Genomic DNA, 18,910 nt, shown 5'->3' with positions numbered 1-18,910 from the left:
AGCAGCATCTGAAAACAGCCAACCGCCAACCGAAAAAAACAACACGCTGGTACGCTGACACGTGCGGTCATAAGGAGGACAACAATGAGCATGCAGAAAAATCGGTAATCGGGCCCCCGATGCTGCTTCCTTGCGCACGGCAGTGTCAATAAAGGAAGAGGAAGTGTGAACAACCCTCACCGCGCTGATGGTGGCTGCTTCTCCTGGCCCTGCGCCTGAGACAACCTCTAGCCTTGAGCGATGTAGCGTTCGTGCCGGTTTTTCGCTAGAAAAATTAATTAGAATTCTATCGTGCATCCATTTGCATTTCGAGCAGCGCTTAGGACGGACGGAAGAAGATGCGGCGAGAGCGAGAGATAGAGGGATGAAGAGGGAGAGAGGAAAAAACCTACCGCTTTAACACCCGACCGATCGACCGATCAACCAATCATATCTACAGCCTCCATGCCTTGAAACGCCTTCCCATCCGTCGATCCGGTCCTAAATGTCACGGATACGAGATACTGCTACTTTGGGGATTGGCTGTTGCACATCGACCGTGAACTGGACCAGCCACCTGGTGCACCCATATGGGGCTCCCGCACGGACCTTCGCAAATCGTGATAGGCCGCCGACGATAACGTAACCTTTTGGGCAACCGTTAGAACCGTCCGGACGGGGGGTGGGGGACCGGAATGCACAATCTCTAGGGCCGACAACGGTGGATCATTCAATCTGATGGCTGGTGTTGAAAGGCGGAGCAGTACCAGGAACCATCCGACAATCGCCACAATGGAGCGGCTCCGAAGATGTCTCGGCATCACCGGGGAAGTTGATGGAAGTTGAGCTTCGGATCCGTCCGTTAGAACTCTAGAGATCTTCTCGACCACGACCAGCTCCGCACAAACTGCATTCAATGCAAATATAAAAAAACCCCCTTCGTACGTTGGGTGAAAAGTTCATTGTTTTGCTGTACCAAAGAGAGTTTAGTGCAAAACGATGGCACCAGACACCACCAGATCTCTGTTCGCTTTGGAAGGCTATTCTTCTAGCTGGGTAAGAACCCTTCGACCGGTTGCAAGACGTGCGCCATCAGCGCGTCTTTCGGAATGTGGAGTCTGTCTAAAGCGAGCCCTGCAATCTTGCGGTGGCGTTCTGCATAATTTATGCTGCTAGCTGTTGTTGCTGGTGCTGTTATTGTTTGCAGTTTGTTGGAGCCAACCGGTTCTTCCAACATCATTGGCCAGCCTGGTGAATGGTGCTATGTGGCAAAAACAACGTGAAGCTCCTCGAGACAATGATGCGGTTGCTTGAATAAGATAAGATTATTTTTAATTGATAATTATTATAGATGATTCTGTAACAGTTTAATTTATACACGTTACTCAACTCATTTATACATACAGTAAAATAAGAGAAATTGATCTGCTCAATCCTCTTTGTGCGTACACTATCAACATTACATAATAGTAACAAAAATGAATGCCCTTACCCACTTTAACATTCTTTCAATATATTTATTCTATTCAATATTCTTCCATTAGCTAATATTTATACATATCTTTCCTTTTCTTCTGAACATCTACGTCATTTCGCGCTCGCATGGTGACTATCTTGCCTAAGTCGATGGAAAAACGGAAACCGTTGTCTAAAATTAGTCTCATCCGGTCGAGTCCCCTCACCCCTGCCTGGATCGAATACCTTTTTGCACCTTTTTTCTCCTCCATCTCACTTCTTCCCCCTCTGTTCCTCCACTGCTTCTTTTCCTTCCCATTCACTGTCTATCAACCCTTGGGTGGTTTGTTGCTCGAAATGTAGGACAGACTCGTATTGTTTTGGTGGTGGGGAGGGGGGGAGGGCGGGACAAAGCTGCACACGATCATGCGATCATGTTACCTTCTCAACCCCCGCCTCCAGGATGGGATGGGGGGACCCGGGATCGTCGGCACGGTTTAGCATCGAGTGATCTGACGATGGATACGCTTTTACTATCGAAACCGGTGGGCAGAAAATCGATGATTGAATCGATCCACAAACCGTTGATGAACATATCATCCGCTTCGGTTGGTTCGCCATTAAACGGCTATAGAGTTGTGCCCGCCGACCAGCAGCAACGTCCTCCCAGCTCCATTGATTGTGAACGAAATTGAAATTGTCTTTGAAATGTTAGAGAGAAAACTTTGTTTGAAATAAATGGAACCCTAGCCGCCGCTTAGCCAGAAAAACAAAAAAAAATAATCAACGACAAATTTGAAACGTGAAAGTGCTTTACTCCGAAAACGCGCATCAGTGTAGCGGACCGAATTCAATTCACAGCTTTATTCATTAAGCATTGAGGTAAATATTTGACGAAACAAATTTCGCCCAGAAGAAAGCAAATCTTCCTTCATTATTGATGATGGAAAAATTGAATGGGAAAAGTGCATCAATTAACACGCGGCGAGTCTGGGTGAGGTTCACAGGCGAAACTAAAGCAGTTCATTACCGACCGAAGGTCGCAATGCTAATTGATTACGGGAAAATAAATTTACGGAAAATTGAATAATTCGATGGAGGCGTTTAAACTAAAAGGTGAAAACTGATATCCGAACGTTTAAATATTTAATACAATTAGAGCCCCATCTTCGGAAGATAGTGCAGCAGTACGACACCTTGAATGCAAATTTCAACGCGCCCGACCTACGTGTGTGCGTTTGGTAACCCTATCGATTGAGATCTTCTCTCATTCTCGACGGAACTCAAAATCTCACAAATTTACTCAATCGTAAAAAGGTTGAGTTTTTCTCTCGTGGAAACTGTTCCTCTATCACTGCACGCTTTAAGTGCGTTATGAACTAAATGTGCCTGAGGAGAAGTGATATGGAATTATCATCCGTTCGATGGACAGATTGCATGTTCCTGTAACGGTAACAACGCAATCGAACATCATTTATTCACTCATTTGTAAATTGTTACACCGCCTTCGCGCAGTTTGAACGCATTCGACGCACGATTGCGCGCTGTTTTTGCCAATTTGCATGATGATATATCTAATTGCACGTACATTTAAATTCCGCATCGGACGATCTACATTCTAAATACCACGGTCGTAAGCTCCAGGTTTAATTACGCGTGTAAGGAAAGTTTTTCTGGTGTTGGGAGGAAAATTACACCAAAAAAAACCAAACGCTGTAAGGGCATCGAAACGTAAACAAATGGACACTCACCGCCAAAGATGAGCAAACTGTTTGTTTTCATGCAGTCGCCCGCGGGATGCGATCTTCACCCCGGTGTACAAAAACTTGCGTGCAATCACTGAACGCCATACATTAGAATTACTGAACGCCATATACTTGAATCACTGAACGCCAAGCAATAGGAGTCTTTTTGATATATGGCGTTCAGTAATTCGAAAAATGAGGGGAAGGAACTCACTCCCCTTCTGTTATGGGTTACCCCTCCTCGTTCCTCCCTTCACAAATTTTTCCCCATACCCTCCGGGTCTACCAATGCCCACGAGGGAAATGTCATCCGAAAATGTAAACAACAACTATTTTGGAATTTACCTTTAGGTTATGTTACCGTTTTATTAATTTAATTTCTCTTTTTACACTTCACTGGCACTACTCCTAGGTCTACTTCTGGCAAAACCTGCAAAAGAAGAAAGACTATATCACTTATTATGTACAATTATGCACAATATAAAGATGGAATACTTATCTTCTTTCCATTGCCAGCATCAAGTGGAAGAGCGTTGACAATACTGAAGCACGATCGATTTTCATCTGCTTTACATGTTTAAATGAAAGCAAACACTTTATTAACCAATCTTATCTATTAACGAGCTTGGTTAGATTGAAAACACAACTATTTTTCACACTTATATTTTTACTGCACACGACGCACTCCAAGTGCTGCTGGCAGCTATCAACACTGAACTAGAGTTGGAACGTTGGAGCTGGATCGTATGTATTCATTTGCTCCATATAAGACATTTTTCATTCCAACCGTAAATTAAGTTTTATTGGCTCCTCATATTGCATTATGAAGATTCATTGTGCTTAAAGATTGACCCACTCGTTGGTAAGTGGCAAATGACTAGCATGCAGACAATTTGACGAAAGCTGTTCGCTCCGGAGCAATCATTTACCGGTAACAAATTGTTTGAAAGCTTGTAATTACATAAGCTGTGAAATCATATAGCCACCTGAATACCAGCTCCTTGCTCACACGGGACAGGTAGACTAGCATTAACCACTTGCCAATTTCAGGCTTTACTGCGTACTTGCCTGAGCAATCAAGTTATCTTTTCGACGCACGAGTCAACTATAAAAAGCAGTATTTGATCGAGCAGCGAATATAATTCTAATATTCGTTTTGTCCGTGACTTAATCAGTAGCATAAAATAATGAATAAATGAATAAAGATTATGGTGTTATAATACCTTATTTTTTTTTCTGCGAAAGGACTCGCTCCTTTGCTGGATCGGATGCGAAGATGTCGTTCTTTTCTGGAGCTATCCCATCACTACACTGATTTGTCTTTAGACAGCAGGAATGCTGACGGCTACTATGGAAAAATACGATGGTCAAAAATAAATCTAATTGGTGAGCAAAAAACGTGTTTGCGAAGAAATAAACCATAAAAAAAATATGTTTGATTGGATACTATTTATTTGTAAGTGCGTCCGGTTGTATATATTAATCAATCGCACTAAAAATCGGCAGTAACATTGTAGAAAAATATCCGGAATAAAACTTTGACCAGATGTAAATCAAACCTTCCTACTGTGGGAAATGTAGTTAGGTTTCGAGGAGAGTGAGAGATATTTGATCCATGGACCCCATAGGGGGTGAAGCAGGAAGGCGGTGGGTGAAGAGTAGCTAGCGGTTGTGTGCAAGCAGCAGTTTTTAGGGTAGGGTGGGTAAAACAGTCAGTGAAACGGGTGGAAATTGTGTGCAAGCACTCATTTTGTACCGCGGGGCAACGAGAAGATCGTGCAGACAACAGCTGAGCGTGCGGCTGTAAGTTTGAGAGTGAGTACGATCGCGAGTTTTCGAAAGAGAATGAGTGACTTGCATCGTCGACGTCGAGACAACAACATAAAACCGTGCGTACGATTCGCGGTTCCCCGTAGTGCTGTCCGGCGTCTTGACCCAGCGGGATCGTACCGTTTTGAGCATAGGATTTTCCGCGTACCGCGTACCGTACCGTCGAGATAGGGATTTTGGTGTGGTGTGCACAGACGGCCGGAGTATCGCCGTACGCTGACGCTGTAAACATTGTGATAAGATAAAGACAATCCGAACCAATTCGCTGGCGATCGAACTTGAAGCAAACAGTGGAACGGCTGATTGTGTCTTCGAGCGATACGTTTGAATTCCGTAGCTTATCGCTTCCAACCGCTACCGGAGAAAGGACAGATCCTTCGAGAACAACTACGTCTTGAACTGCGATGCGGAACCTTCTGATCGATCAGGTGAGCTAACCACGGTCCGCACCCGGTGGAAATGCTTGCCAGCGAACAAGGGGATCCCGCTGGTAACGTGGTGTTAAAATTAGAAAAACCCGTGTGCAATTTGTGCGCCCGCAGTCCACCCGCAACCGGCGGGGTCCAAGAATGTGGAGAATATTTGTAGCGTTCGTAACAGTCGGTTCTTCTCCGTTCGGAACGCGAAGCGCGTACACACACCGGCACACCGGAACGCGCTCCTGGGCCGATCGTCTTCCACCCACCGCTCACACACCGTTTGGGAGGTGTATTTCGGATGAAAATGAATAAGATATTTACCTTTCGTCACCTCCAAACTTCCAACCGAGCGTGGTAGAGAGGGTAAAGGTTTCCACTCAGCCGGAAAATGATCGGTGCCTCTGCTTTGGTAACGTGCTAAAATTAGGTGTTAACGTTTGCGACGGAACCGTTTGACGGGTGGTTTTGCGCATCGCAAATTGCGCCACACCTTTCCGCGGCCAGCCCGGTGCGTTCCGGACGCAAGGGAAACGAACTCCGAAATCGGTCAATCTGTCTCAATTTCCAGTGACATAACCACGAAACCCCGGGCGGCAACCGGTGTCGATTGGGAAAGAGCACATAAAGCAAAGCAAAACCACAACAGAGCCAAACTACACAATCACACCAAAGTGGATTTCCTTTTTCGGATGACCGAACCACTTTGCTCGAAGCCGCGCGCACCCGCGCCATCTCACCCGATGACCGTAGAAGGAAAAGCCGACACCCGCGCCGAATCGTACCCGTGCGTCGGGTACTCCGGCGTCCCCGCCCCGCGTCCGCTAACCAGCCGGGGGTAATAATAATTGAATTTTAATGAATCTACCCGGGGGCCGCGGTCACACTGTCGCGCCCGTTCCATTAACGGTTCCTGCGCTTTCGCCGTTCGTTTCGAGAAGCGCGAACCGTTTTCCGTTTGGTTTGTTGGCACTGTATCGTTTTCCCGGTGCGGCTGTCTCTCTTTTCTCGATGCAATCGATAGCTCTTTTCTTTTGCACGCCGCTTCGGAAAACAATGAAAGCATTTGTGAAAACTGGGCCTCTACATACGTGTGGAAAGCCCCCATTCACGCACGCGTCCATCAATGACCGGCAGGTACGGGTTTTTCCACCGCCGTGGAAAGCCGGAAGGTACAGGCGTGGCGCACTTGATCTGATGCAGGTGAAAATGTGTTATCTTATGCAAGTACCGTCCCGGACGCCACGCAACGTTGTGATTGTTTTTATGCGGTCGCCTCTTCCACTGTGCACCTCTTCCTTCCTGTGCGTCATCCGCGTCAGCAAAATCGTATCGGTTTTATGCGCACGCATCTACTCCACACGCACGAGTAGGCAGAAGGATTTTTTTTATGCTCCAACTATGTAGCCGCCCATCGTTAAGCCAATTGGCAGCTTCCGGAGTGGCGCGAGTGGCGGCCTCTTCGCCTCCTTAGCGCTCTGTTTACTTGATCTTGATTAAAACTAGCTGCAAAGGGGGGCTGTTGAGGGTGGCGCGATCGTATGGGCCAACATGTGTTTGATATTTATATTTACTACCAAACAGGAAACAGTGTTCAAGTTAGTTCGTACGAAAAAAACGTTAAAGGGATATGTGATAGTGTATTATTAATTTAACTTGTTCAAATAAACGCTTTGTTTACGGTTTGGATAGTCATTTGACAAGGTAAATAGTTTGAATCAATGATGCTCGATATCTTCTAATTTACTCAATAAGGGCAGATATTAGGAATGCCTTTTTTGACACTAAAAATCATGTGTGCAGAATTATGAACGCTTCATCTTTATTTGTTTTGAATAGTAGAAGAGAATTCCAATTAAATAGAGTCACCCGAAATAAGCAAGGTAAATTTAAAAATATTTTTTGGAACGTGAAATCATGCAAGGTGAAATTAATTTGAGGAAAAGTTATCCACGAACCACATCCGGTAAATACTTAAACCCGTCGAAAATATTTAAAACCGTCTTCAAAGAGGTGACTCACATTGAAAATATATTGAAAACATATGTACCTTTTCAAGCGATTTTTCACACGACGCAAATGGCTCGATGAATGATCACTGTATTTACAGATCGTGACATTCGACGTGCGGTTTCGTACTTGGTCGAATTACCGAAACCACGTTCGTCAGCTTCTGTGACTCATCCATTTCTCAAGGATTACTACATCGAAGCGAGGAAGCTGAACAACGAATCCCGGCGACCACATATTGAAGCACGCCATCGGCGCATAGACATAAATGGCAAACAGAAAACCGAACCGAACGCCTCTCCCCACTCCACGGGGTGGCCGAATTTCGGCGATGCCCGTCCGGTGTTTTTAATTTATTTCACGTTTTTAATTATAACCGGCAAAACGACTAAGACACACACAGGACAGAGCAAAAAAAAACACAACACTAACCCCACACATATGCACAAATATTTCTGCCGATGAATGCAGTTCGCTGTACCCAGCGGGGCAGCACTGATGCAACGCGACGAAAATCCGGTTGATGCAGCCGGACTGAAGAAGAGTTCGTAGGAAGGCAAGAGGCAGAAGCAAAATTTGGTTCAAGTGGAGCAAAATGTGCGAGGGAAGAGACAAAAAACCCACCACCACCCATCGGTCGGTGTTGCAACGACGCAAAACCGTGCATCTTCCTTGGCCCCACCAAGTGGGCGACCGGGGTGTCGAGTCAGCGGACTCGCTTCTGCGTTATATATTTAGCCCCGGTTCGGAAGAGCAAAGAAGCGTCGTTGGCTTTGGCCTTAGTCGTGTGATTTTGTAGATGGTTTGCTTTTCTCTTGCACTCCTTCTCGACGACTTGTCTCGAGTGTTTTTAATTGCCTCACCAAGTGGCGTTGTGTACGTGAGGGGTGGGCGGCTGTGGTGCGTCATAAATCTGTGTGGGGTACTTTATCCGTTGACCCAAACTCACGCGACCCGATGAGTAATTTCGCCGGTCGGTCGGAATGTAAGGAATGTGCCTCATGTAATGCGTGTCCTATCGGATTTTCTCCCCGCTCTACTAGGTCCGCGAGGACGGGTTCGCGGTGATCGATGATTTCCTCACGCCGGAAGAGGTGCAGGAGCTGCTGCAGGTGGGACGCAACCTGCACCAGGATGCCCCGAAGGAGGAGCGCAAGGTGTTCAACGCGAATGCCGGCGCACAGTCTGCGCAGGGCCGCGAGCGATACTTTCTCGAGAGCGCGGACAAGGTACGCTACTTCTTCGAGGAGGGCGCCATCGGGGAGAATGGGGAGCTGCTGGTCGACCCGGCCTTCTCGCTGAACAAGGTGGGTCACGCGCTGCACACCGAACATCCGGCGTTCCAAGAGGTCACGTTCTCGAACCGCGTGAAGGAGGTTTGCTGGCAGCTCGGCTTCCGCCGACCGGCCGTCGCCCAGAGTATGTACATCTTCAAGAACCCGGGCATTGGCGGCGAGGTGAAGCCACACCAGGATGCCACGTACCTGCACACCGAGCCGAGCACGACGGTCGGCTTCTGGATTCCGCTCGAGGATGCCACGCTCCAGAACGGATGCCTTCACTTCATCAAAGGATCGCACAAAAGCGGTGTTCACCGTCGGTAGGTACCAATGAGGTCTTAATAACAATAGTCCAGATGATCCTCCAGTGCAGATTCTTCAGTCTGGACTATGAATTGAGATCTTCCAAACATTAAGTTCCAAATGCTTGTAGTCTGCAAATAAACCTAAATTCTGTCCTAATTTCCAGGTGGATTCGTAACTCAGACAAAACCTCCGACGAGCTGCTAGTTTACGACCGACCGGCCCCCCTCTACCCGCAGTCCAACTTCGTGGCCGTCCCGGTAAAGGCGGGCTCGTGCGTCCTCATCGACAGCCAGGTGGTGCACCGGAGTGACGCGAACAAGTCCGACCGCAGCCGGCACGCGTACACCTTCCACGTGATCGAAACACAAGACTGTGAATATTCCAAAGAGAACTGGCTCCAACCGCCGGAGGATCGCCCGTTCCCGGTGCTGTACGAGCGAGATTAGGGTGCCAGGGAGAGCCGCCCTATTGGCAGGTTTTGCGGAAGCCGTTGGTGAAGATGTGTAATATTTCTTTCCTGTGTTTAGTTCATTTGCTTCATTCCTGTAGCAAGGCGGGGAGTGCCTAGGAGGCGTTGGCAATATAGGGTACGCGAGATAATCCAAAGAGAATTGTAACAAAAAAAAACCCCCCTCATGGGGATGGATACTGAATGTAGTTTTGCTTGGTTTTGTTGTATGGTTTTCCCTGTTTTCCTCCCCCACTCCCCCGTGCCATAGATGTTTATTTACACTTCTCGGGGCGTTGCGCCACAACGTGTACGAACGTTCTGTGTTCGCTGCCCTCCGTTTGCGCCGCCTTTATGTGGATCGCTAATGCAACCAGGATGGAATTGCATCAGCATATTAAATACAAAGATAATAGGTGTAATAAAACAAAAACCAAACGATTTCTGTAACAGTAACGACCTGTGTAAAGTATGTGTTTATTTCATGCCACGTCTTTGTACCTCTGCAGATACCGAGTGGTCCAGCGATCGCTTATTCGTGGCCACATTTACCAGGTCGTATGACCAAGGTGCCCAGTGAAGTGGAAAAGTCATCCGAACGGATCCGAACGAAAAGAAGCGCCATAAACAACGGTGCAGGAAACACTTTTGCCCTTCCAGACAGGGCGGACGGTTGGTTGGTTCGAACGCTAAACATTGTGGTGTGTATCGGACGCTTTTATTTTTGAAGGCGCCGCTCGAAGGTTATGCGATGGCGGTGGCTAATTACTTCTTCGTGAGCAGCTGGTAAATGTCGTTGCGTTTCTGATTCAAAATCGGAATCTGACGTTTGATCTGTTCGCAGACTTTCAAATCAATGTCTGTGATGATCGTTTCCTGCGATTCCTTCGCTCGACAGAGGACTCTTCCCCAGGGATCACACAGGAGCGAGTAACCGTAGGCAACGTATTCCGTTGTTGGATCCCGAGCCGGAGACACCAATGCCACAAACATCTGATTGTCGAGGGCCCTGGATCGGCCGAGTAGATCCCAGTGCAGCGGGCCGGTGTAAGGGTCGAAGGCGGATGGGAAGATCATCATATCGCACCCGAGCTGGCGGTAGCAGGCCGTCAACTCCGGGAACCGTTTGTCGTAGCATATGCCCAGGCCAATATTGAGCGTCCCGATGGTAAACGTCGCCAGTTGGTCGCCGGCGGTCAATGCGTCCGACTCGCGAAACGTACACTGGCCCGGAATGTCCATATCGAACAGGTGCATCTTACGATACCGACACAGCAGCTCACCCTTCGGACCAAACACGGGACAGGTGTTGTACAGCTTGGTTCCTTCGCGCTCCGGATACGTTCCACCGACCAGATAGATGCCCAGGTCGGCCGCCAGCTTGGCCAATGCCTGGCTAGTGACACCGGACGGGATTTCTTCCGCATGGTGGGCAAACTCCGCCGTGCTGTAGGGCGAATTAAAACACTCTGGTAGAATGATCAACCGGGCACCCTTGTCCTTCGCCAGTCGAACTTGCGCCGCCGCGTTGGCAATGCATTCCTTCTTTGTCGGCTGTCCTTTTAACTGCACCAGCGCCACTCTTAACGTAGACATTTTAACTCTGTTTGAAGGGTGATATCACGTCGCAAGGAAACCACTCGTCACTACAGCATACGATCGTTCTTAGCCAGTCCCTACGAAATCCGTAGCCCTTTATATAGAGCCACAGGCAAGCCACTATGACGGCTTATCGATAGACCAGTGGCAAAAGGTAGGGCAGGTCAGCAGCCATTAAGGAAAAGTATCATCCTGAAGCTGGTGCTGCTGCACATTTTGATAACAGACTGTACCAGTCGATCGTCGGAGAATAAGCTAAAGAAGGATCCGGTTTCCAAGCAAGGGTGCCTCAACCCTTAAAGGCGCTTGATATTCAAACACCATAGGGAAAATTTTACGTATTACACCATATTCCGCTGAATTATACATCATAATATCACTCACGACTGTATGATTAAACATTCAAAATTTGTCAAATGATTCTGAATTTTGTTGTTTATTTTGTTATTTGTTGAGCGTTCGTATTGTAATCGTATAAATGCATTATGTAACACTCTTTTTTTCTTATGTTTTAATATGAAATTGTCATTTGAAGAATTAGGTGGATTGAAAATTTTTCACATTTTTTTCATGAACTAGGTGGATTGAAAAAGACATTTTTCTCAACACGTTACCGAATGTACTAAACCCGTGTGAAGTGGAATAACTCCCCTAGTCACCTGATCGGTAGGAAATCAAAATAACAAAATATTATTATTTGAAGCATTGGCTACATCACTATTTCTGATCCGTACTCTGTATTCACAGTACAGTAGTTACGTTGGCAAAATCCAACCCCCCAGAAATTGTGTGTAGAGCCTTCAAAGCCAACTTAACATATTGTTAAAACGAACAAAATCCTCTCGATAGCGATTTCTTTATACGATCTGATCCTTCTCGGGAAAGGCGCACCCATCCTTAGTTAAAAACAATAGAAAATTAACGGTTAATTTTGGGACTGTATACTTTTTTCTAAATGGTATGATCGTAGGCGCACAGCAATCTTAAAATGGTTTACCAAATAGTCGAATCATCCATTGGAAATTTGAATTCGACACTAGAATTTATTGGGCCTTCCTTGTGCTATAAACACCCTGAAAACTCGAACCCCTCATCTAATCCATCTAATGCATAGATTCAATCGGAGTGCCCTGCAGCAAACATGTTTACTGATGTGTCGATCATTGGCTTAATTAGAACGACATTCGGCATTTTCTCATCATTCTGCGTTTTCATCATGCAAACAATCTCGCATCTTTGCGATCTCCTATGTGCTGAAAGGTTTGTATTATTATTGAAAGCAGATACGACCAGCATCCAGTACGGCCATTGTATGTGTCGAGTTGCTCTGTCTCTCCCTTCCCCCCTGATGACTTCTCGTATCAGCGGCCATTATCTTACGATGAGGCGATACCGCCGGCACAGTTCGGCCACGTACCGGGGGAACGTCAAAACAACTCTCTTCCTGGCCGCGGTCACCCGATCGCTGAATGGTTTCCGGGGGTCAGCGAGGGCAGACTGATAGAGTGAAGTAATCGAGGTTTTGCCCGATGCAGATGGTGTCCCGACAGGGACGTGCAAAGTGCAGTGGCGAAGAGTTTAGTTCGTGAGCTTCAATCAGCGCGAGTAGTTGCGCTGTCAGCGACTTTGGGATCCGTTTTTTTTTATTCGTGGACAATCTTCAAGGATGACGATCAGGATCGCTCTCATACAGCTGCGTGTGGTGGAGTCGAAGGAGAAAAACCTCAAGAACGCGTGTGATCTGATACGCATCGCTAAGAAGGAAAAGGAGGCGAATGTGGTCGTACTTCCCGAGTGCTTCAATGCGCCGTACTCGGTCGATACGCTGCGGGACGAGGCAGAGGAAATACCTGACGGGCAGACCAGCCGGGCGTTGTCTAATGCGGCCCGAGACTTTGGTGTATACGTGGTTGGTGGTTCGATCGTGGAATCGTGTGGAGGCCGGTTGTACAACACCTGCACCGTTTGGGGCCCGGAAGGGGATCTGGTGGCAACGTATCGGAAGGTTGTGAAACGGAAGGGACAGTGTATGTTGCAAAATGCTCTAACAAGGATTGTCTTTTTTCCACTCCAAACCTACTCCTTACTGTAGGTCCATCTTTGTGATTCAAGCCTCAGTGGAAAGACAACGGTGGCGGAAACAAAACTCTTCACCGCTGGCAGCCAGTACGCGACCTTCACCGTCGGTGATACCCGGATCGGGTTGGGCATTTGCTGGGATATGCGGTTCGCCGAGTTTGCCACCGCCTATCGCGCGATGGGCTGCGATCTGCTAATCTATCCGGCCGTGTGCGATGTTCCGACCGGTGAGCAGCACTGGGAGCTGCTGGCAAAGGCACGTGCCCTGGACAATCAGACATTCGTGGCGTTCTGCTCACCGGCACGCGATACACACGCCAAGCTGATCCCGTACGGTCACTCGCTCGTGGTAGACCCGTGGGGTCAGGTTATTCAACGAGCGACCGAATTTCAGGAGATTGTCGTTGCGGATCTTGTGCTGAAGGAGCTGACCGAGGTTCGCCAACGGATACCGGTGTTCGAACAGAAACGCTCGGATCTATATGAACTCAAGGTTGGCTACTCGTGAATTATACCAAATTTCGATTCTTCTCGGCGATATATGTGAGAATAACGTGTGTAACACTTGTTTATGGATAATTAAATTTGTACACGCTTCAAAGGGCGTTTTTAATCTGTTTTTGTTTTTTGAATTCATTATCAACAAAATAAATGAACCACACAATTTTACACAAATATTTTAAACCACGCTGTTCATTCAAACGTTAGCAACATTTGATCTTTTAACGAAGACCTATCGAATTTTAACCTAGCAATCCGAATATTCCTTTGATTCCTTCCGTAATTTACCGCGAGAGATAAACAAAACCCCAGAAAAAAAAACTAAGGAGAACTTTGAAAAGAAAATTTAGAGTGAAGTTATTCCGATTCGCTGTTGATTCTGATTCTCTCGTTCAAATACTCCGGGAAAGAGTTGCACCTAATAATCGAGTCCGATCCCGACCAACCATCACTAACTGGGGAGCACATCAAAACAAATAAAACTGTGTGATAAGTGCAGCTGATAATTTATTCGGATTTGATAACAACGAGCGAGCATTTTGCAGCTACAACCAGCAGGATGAGTGCTGTTCGCGGTGAGCTAGTTAATAAGAATAAACCACAGTTTTATCATTCTACGAGTAAATAATTGTACAATCTCTTCCGCCAGCTGGATTTCGTATTGCGCTGGTGCAGTTAAAAGTCGGTGCCAATAAAACGCAAAACATCGAAAATGCCCTGACAAAAATCCGATCAGCTGTCACTGATAAGGGCGCCCGTGTGGTCGCTCTGCCGGAATGTTTCAACTCACCGTACGGTACGCAGCACTTTCCGGAATATGCCGAAGAGATCCCATCGGGCGAAACGAGCCGCAGCCTAGCGGCGATTGCGAAGGAGCTTGGCATTTATCTGATTGGTGGAACGATCCCTGAAAAGAGTCCCACGGACAGCAAACTGTACAACACGTGTACCGTGTGGTCACCGGAAGGGTCGCTGCTTGCAACGTACCGAAAAATCCATCTTTTTGACATCAACATACCGGGCGGTATAACGTTCCGTGAATCGGACGTCCTTACCGGAGGTAGCGGCCTTGCCACGGTCGCTATCGATGGGGCAAAGATTGGTCTCGGCATTTGCTACGACATTCGCTTCGACGAACTTGCCCGATTGTATCGCAATCAGGGATGCGATATGTTAATCTATCCCGGAGCGTTTAACATGAAAACGGGGCCGCTGCATTGGGAACTGCTGGCGCGGGGACGCGCGAACGATACACAATCGTACGTGGCTACCATTTCTCCGGCCCGGGACAAGTCGGCCGGTTACGTGGCCTGGGGCCACTCGATGGTGGTGGATCCGTGGGCCAAAGTGGTGTCCCAAGCAGCCGAAGCCGAAGAAACGGTTGTTGCCGATGTGAATCTCCAGACGGTGGACGAAGTTCGGGCACAGATTCCTATATTCAGCCAGCGCAGAACGGATCTGTATACGACGGATGCTGTGGGGAAATAGTGGCCATACAATTCAACTTGTTATCACTTTGTTAACCAAGTATATTGAAATATACAGAACCAATTCCATTTTAACTATTTTCTTTGATTCAATATTACGTCGGAAATTGTAGAATCGAAGAATTTCACCACACAGTTAAACTTCTGAACTGATTATTTACCATTCTCTCAACCGCATACTTGTGGTTAACAGATATGAATTGCCGGGGCTTGGTTATCATTTGTTGATAAAAAATCTCTAGTTTCTCCTATATGTTTTCGTATCCCTTTGAAAAAAATAATAGCCTAATCGTTCAACATGTCGATTGTGCGATTACATGTTACAACCATAAGCTAATGCATTGAAGCATAATCCCAAAAATGGCTAATAGATATGATATGACGTGTTACGATAAGAAATTGATTACCGCAACCAGACACTCGGCTGCAATTTCGATGCCAGCTCAGTTTCCATTTTGTTTCTGACCGATGAGTACAATCTTTAATGGCGGTGCGGTGTAAACTTGTCCTTTTCCTTGTGGTCACCATCGGATGGTTTAACGCTGGAAATGCACAGTGTAACATAGGATTCGGTGCACGTGTCAATGGTAATACAGCTCAAAGTGGCTAACAAAATTATCATAATAACTTTAGCTTGGCAATACTCTCTCAACGAAGGCGATCAACTGATGCATACGATCAAATTGTCCAAGGGACCGTTGGAAAATGCCCAACGAATCGAATTTGAGGTCGACTACACAGCGAACCCTTTGGTCCACGAGGAAATTACCTTGGTGCAGTTAGTCGGGACCGATAGGGGTTGCTCAGCAATGATAAGTAATAGCGTCGACCAAAAGAAGCACTTCCTCGGAACCGTGAGCAGCGTTAGTGAGTTGATAGATTTTTCAATTACCCTTTCTGTGTACGGAATCGTACGGGTGTGATTGATAAACCGATGTCAAACGATTGAAGAGAATAAAGGAAATAATCGAGCAAATTTTAAATTAAATTTAAAGGGACCTTTATTTGCCCACAGATTATTAAACTCACGAACGCTTTAGACGAAATATTCCATGTTGAATTCCACGACGGAACACGGGGTGGTCAACTCGAATGCTTGCAGCACGGTCGGGTGTAGCACACCGATGCGTCCGATGTCGGTTCCCTTGTACAGCACGGATGCGCAACGGCCCGGGAAGTATGCCGGATCGTCACAGGCTTGCAGATAGTAGCCAGTTGCTTTGTCCCAAGGCACCTCGAGCAGCTGCATCACCCGATCCAATAGACCGTGCACCACCTCGAAACCGGCTGTTTTATTGCAGTTGACCGCACAAACTCGACGTTCATTTTTCGCACCCACCTCCGCCTTGCTGTCTGCCAACACGACGTCGGACACTTCGAACAGCTTCAACGGAAGCGGCATTTTACGATTGGCCGCCAGTGTTTTCAGCAGACCGGGTATGAGCGTCGTCCGGACCACCTGAAACTCGAGCGTCTTCGGGTTCGCAATGTGCACCGCCGGAATCTGCTCAATCTTGGCATTCATCTTGTTCGCAATGTCGTCCCGCGAGCAGAGGGTAAAGGTTAGCCCCTCGGTGAAGCCGGCTTGGGCGATCTGTTCACGCAGTTGTTCGGTCAGCTTGTTCAACGGGTACTGCTTCGCGATGTGCATTTTCGCGGGCAGCGTCTTCGGGATGCGATTGTAGCCGTACGCGATGGCCACATCCTCGTAGATGTCGCACGTGTGCAGCATGTCGTGGCGAGTAGGTGGAATTTCTACCTCCAGTGTGTCCGCTTCGGTAAGCTTCGTCGGTAGCAATCGATTCAACATTTTGCTCATCTGCTCGGCCGACTCGTTGATGCCGATGTATGCGTTCGTTTTCGCTACCGAAATGGTTTCCTTGCGGAAGGCGAGATCCGGATATTGTTTCGTTTCACCCTCTGCCGTCACCACGTCGCAGTATTCCACGGAGAACTGTTTGGCGCAGTGCGTGGAAAACATGCAAACCAGCGTGTCGAGCACAATACGGGCCTTGGTAAGATCCGTCGCCGTACACTCGATGAACACATTCTTCGTGTTAAGCGTAATCTTGGAATGGTCACCGTTAATGATCGGTGGCAGGGAAAGGACCACACCGTTCGCATCGTAAATCACCGGATAGACCGGGGAGTCCCGCACGATCGGAAGATAAGCCTTGAGCTGGGCGTGCGTTGAGTAGAACTCCATTAGCTCTTCCGCCGTCATCGCTTTGTCCTGGTTCAACGGAACAAAGTTTATCTCCTTCGGTGGCTTCGCATCGTACGTGAACGGTCCCTGGAGCGTATCCAGATCGTGCGTTCCGATGGCCACGAGAGTACGTTTGCGGCAAATGTTCTGATGCAGCTTGTCCTGCAAATCGATGAAGCTATCGTACGAATCCTTGGTGAACGTGATGTTGCGCAGCACAGCCGCCACCGCAAACGGCCGAATTTGAGCCGTCGACTTCGTTATGATCATCTTTTGCGATGCAACGCCCTTCCCCGATGGGGCAACCTTGGTGAACCGCGGAAACGGTATTCTAAAAAGGCGGAAAATTAAAAACTGCTTCTGCCACCGGAAATCAGTAGAAACACATACTTTCCCAAGAACACCTGAAGGCCCAGCACTAAACCCTCCAGGCAGAGCAAATCATAGCGGTTCGCCGGTATATCAATTCGGTAGATAACTTCCTCCGACGCATCTTTTGCTGCTTCCACTTGGCCCTGCTCCTTGGTGATCATTTGCTTTTCCGTCGTAACCTCGTCCAGCTCGAGACCAAACTCGAAGCAGAGCTTTTGAAACTCATCGTCAGCTGCAAGAAAGGAGTTGGGTTTTGCAAGATGCGATTATGCACATAACCTTCCTCCCGGCATGAACCTCTGCCGGCTGCAATCGCCAACTTACTGTATGTTTTGCCCAGCGCTTTGAATAACAAGTCACGCTTTACACCAACGGTCGGCATTTTGGATTAAATGTCTTCAATTAGAGCTCTGGATCTGTGGACACTGGTAAATGAGAGTGCGGACACCGTGAATCCGAAAACTTCCAACACTTTATTCCACGACGACGGTTCGATTTGTTTTTGTCAAATGAACAGTTGTCGTCAAATGACAATCGAATGAATTTGGACATTTTGGGCAAATCAATCTGTCCCGGTATTTATATTGCCGGGTTAAAAACTCAACAAGTTCACATTCGAATGATTTTAGCCATTTTTTAAATAATTTTCTATTTGTAATCACCAAATTTCATGAATTAAAATGTGACTGTTATGGAAGAATGTAAAAAATTGCATCATCAAAACCTAAGGCAGATCAACTTCATTCAAAAGTCCTCTGTAACTGTCGGTTTCATGTTTGCCGTTGGCGCTACTCGCTTGATAGTGCATTATATGCATAGAATTTGCTTGCATCACATGACAAATGTCAATTGGAAACCGGATGTGACGAACCGGAAATTACCGGTCCGAAGACCTTGACGGAATCAAACCCCACGCGTCTAGAGGTCAAATGCCGGTTCGATCCTCGCTCAAATATCGAGCTAGTGATGGGTAATTCAAACCTGAACCATCAACTGATTGAAACAGCTCCCAACATGGCCTGGCCGTTTTAAGTTAATAAGATAAGTTTTGTTGTACTACGAATGAAGTTTTCTGTGAAAAGATTATATGAATTTTGATTTTCTTGCGTGAATCATTCAATTTATTAATCAAATGATTGAAATATTCAGCAATAGTACGCATGAGGATGGGGATTCGGATTCGGAGCATATTTGACA

General features: G+C 47.1%; 5 protein-coding genes across 5 annotated transcripts; 3 read left to right on the top strand and 2 right to left on the bottom strand.

The window, feature by feature from the left end:
* Window positions 1–5,359: 5,359 nt before the first annotated feature.
* LOC131272854 (phytanoyl-CoA dioxygenase domain-containing protein 1) lies at window positions 5,360–9,920 on the top strand. Its single transcript, XM_058274724.1, has 3 exons — window positions 5,360–5,437; window positions 8,479–9,035; window positions 9,185–9,920. Exons 1-3 carry the CDS (start codon window positions 5,414–5,416, stop codon window positions 9,465–9,467), a joined length of 864 nt encoding a protein of 287 aa, XP_058130707.1. The 5' UTR covers window positions 5,360–5,413; the 3' UTR covers window positions 9,468–9,920.
* Window positions 9,921–9,957: 37 nt separating this feature from the next.
* LOC131259195 (omega-amidase NIT2-like) lies at window positions 9,958–11,065 on the bottom strand. The gene has a single exon (XM_058260635.1). It carries the CDS (start codon window positions 11,063–11,065, stop codon window positions 10,235–10,237), a length of 831 nt encoding a protein of 276 aa, XP_058116618.1. The 3' UTR covers window positions 9,958–10,234.
* A 1,388-nt stretch (window positions 11,066–12,453) lies between these two features.
* On the top strand, window positions 12,454–13,760 carry LOC131272573 (omega-amidase NIT2-like). The gene is made up of 2 exons (XM_058274350.1): window positions 12,454–13,073; window positions 13,161–13,760. Exons 1-2 carry the CDS (start codon window positions 12,735–12,737, stop codon window positions 13,653–13,655), a joined length of 834 nt encoding a protein of 277 aa, XP_058130333.1. The 5' UTR covers window positions 12,454–12,734; the 3' UTR covers window positions 13,656–13,760.
* Window positions 13,761–14,105: 345 nt separating this feature from the next.
* LOC131272522 (omega-amidase NIT2-like) lies at window positions 14,106–15,212 on the top strand. The gene is made up of 2 exons (XM_058274278.1): window positions 14,106–14,223; window positions 14,298–15,212. Exons 1-2 carry the CDS (start codon window positions 14,208–14,210, stop codon window positions 15,134–15,136), a joined length of 855 nt encoding a protein of 284 aa, XP_058130261.1. The 5' UTR covers window positions 14,106–14,207; the 3' UTR covers window positions 15,137–15,212.
* Window positions 15,213–16,117: 905 nt separating this feature from the next.
* On the bottom strand, window positions 16,118–18,199 carry LOC131271727 (phenylalanine--tRNA ligase beta subunit). The gene is made up of 3 exons (XM_058273240.1): window positions 18,038–18,199; window positions 17,732–17,945; window positions 16,118–17,672 (listed from the first exon to the last, which is right to left on the bottom strand). Exons 1-3 carry the CDS (start codon window positions 18,093–18,095, stop codon window positions 16,172–16,174), a joined length of 1,773 nt encoding a protein of 590 aa, XP_058129223.1. The 5' UTR covers window positions 18,096–18,199; the 3' UTR covers window positions 16,118–16,171.
* Between the last annotated feature and the right edge of the window lie 711 nt (window positions 18,200–18,910).

The sequence above is a fragment of the Anopheles coustani genome, chromosome 3, assembly GCF_943734705.1.
Source record: "Anopheles coustani chromosome 3, idAnoCousDA_361_x.2, whole genome shotgun sequence".
In the NCBI taxonomy this organism is placed as follows: Eukaryota; Metazoa; Arthropoda; class Insecta; order Diptera; family Culicidae; genus Anopheles; species Anopheles coustani.
The sequence above is the reverse complement of the archived record's forward strand: the minus strand, read 5'-3'. Positions and strand labels throughout refer to the sequence as shown.

What these genes read in the sequence shown, in the direction of transcription:
- LOC131272854 (XM_058274724.1), top strand. Translation starts at nt 5,414, where the DNA reads ATGCGGAACCTTCTGATCGATCAG. An exon ending in GGAACCTTCTGATCGATCAG is followed by an intron (nt 5,438 to 8,478) that starts GTGAGCTAACCA and finishes CCGCTCTACTAG; the next exon opens with GTCCGCGAGGACGGGTTCGC. An exon ending in AAAAGCGGTGTTCACCGTCG is followed by an intron (nt 9,036 to 9,184) that starts GTAGGTACCAAT and finishes CCTAATTTCCAG; the next exon opens with GTGGATTCGTAACTCAGACA.
- LOC131259195 (XM_058260635.1), bottom strand. Translation starts at nt 11,065, where the DNA reads ATGTCTACGTTAAGAGTGGCGCTGGTGCAGTTAAAAGGACAGCCGACA.
- LOC131272573 (XM_058274350.1), top strand. Translation starts at nt 12,735, where the DNA reads ATGACGATCAGGATCGCTCTCATACAGCTGCGTGTGGTGGAGTCGAAG. An exon ending in TGGTGGCAACGTATCGGAAG is followed by an intron (nt 13,074 to 13,160) that starts GTTGTGAAACGG and finishes TCCTTACTGTAG; the next exon opens with GTCCATCTTTGTGATTCAAG.
- LOC131271727 (XM_058273240.1), bottom strand. Translation starts at nt 18,095, where the DNA reads ATGCCGACCGTTGGTGTAAAGCGTGACTTGTTATTCAAAGCGCTGGGC. An exon ending in AGCGCTGGGCAAAACATACA is followed by an intron (nt 17,946 to 18,037) that starts GTAAGTTGGCGA and finishes CCTTTCTTGCAG; the next exon opens with CTGACGATGAGTTTCAAAAG. An exon ending in CTTCAGGTGTTCTTGGGAAA is followed by an intron (nt 17,673 to 17,731) that starts GTATGTGTTTCT and finishes CCGCCTTTTTAG; the next exon opens with AATACCGTTTCCGCGGTTCA.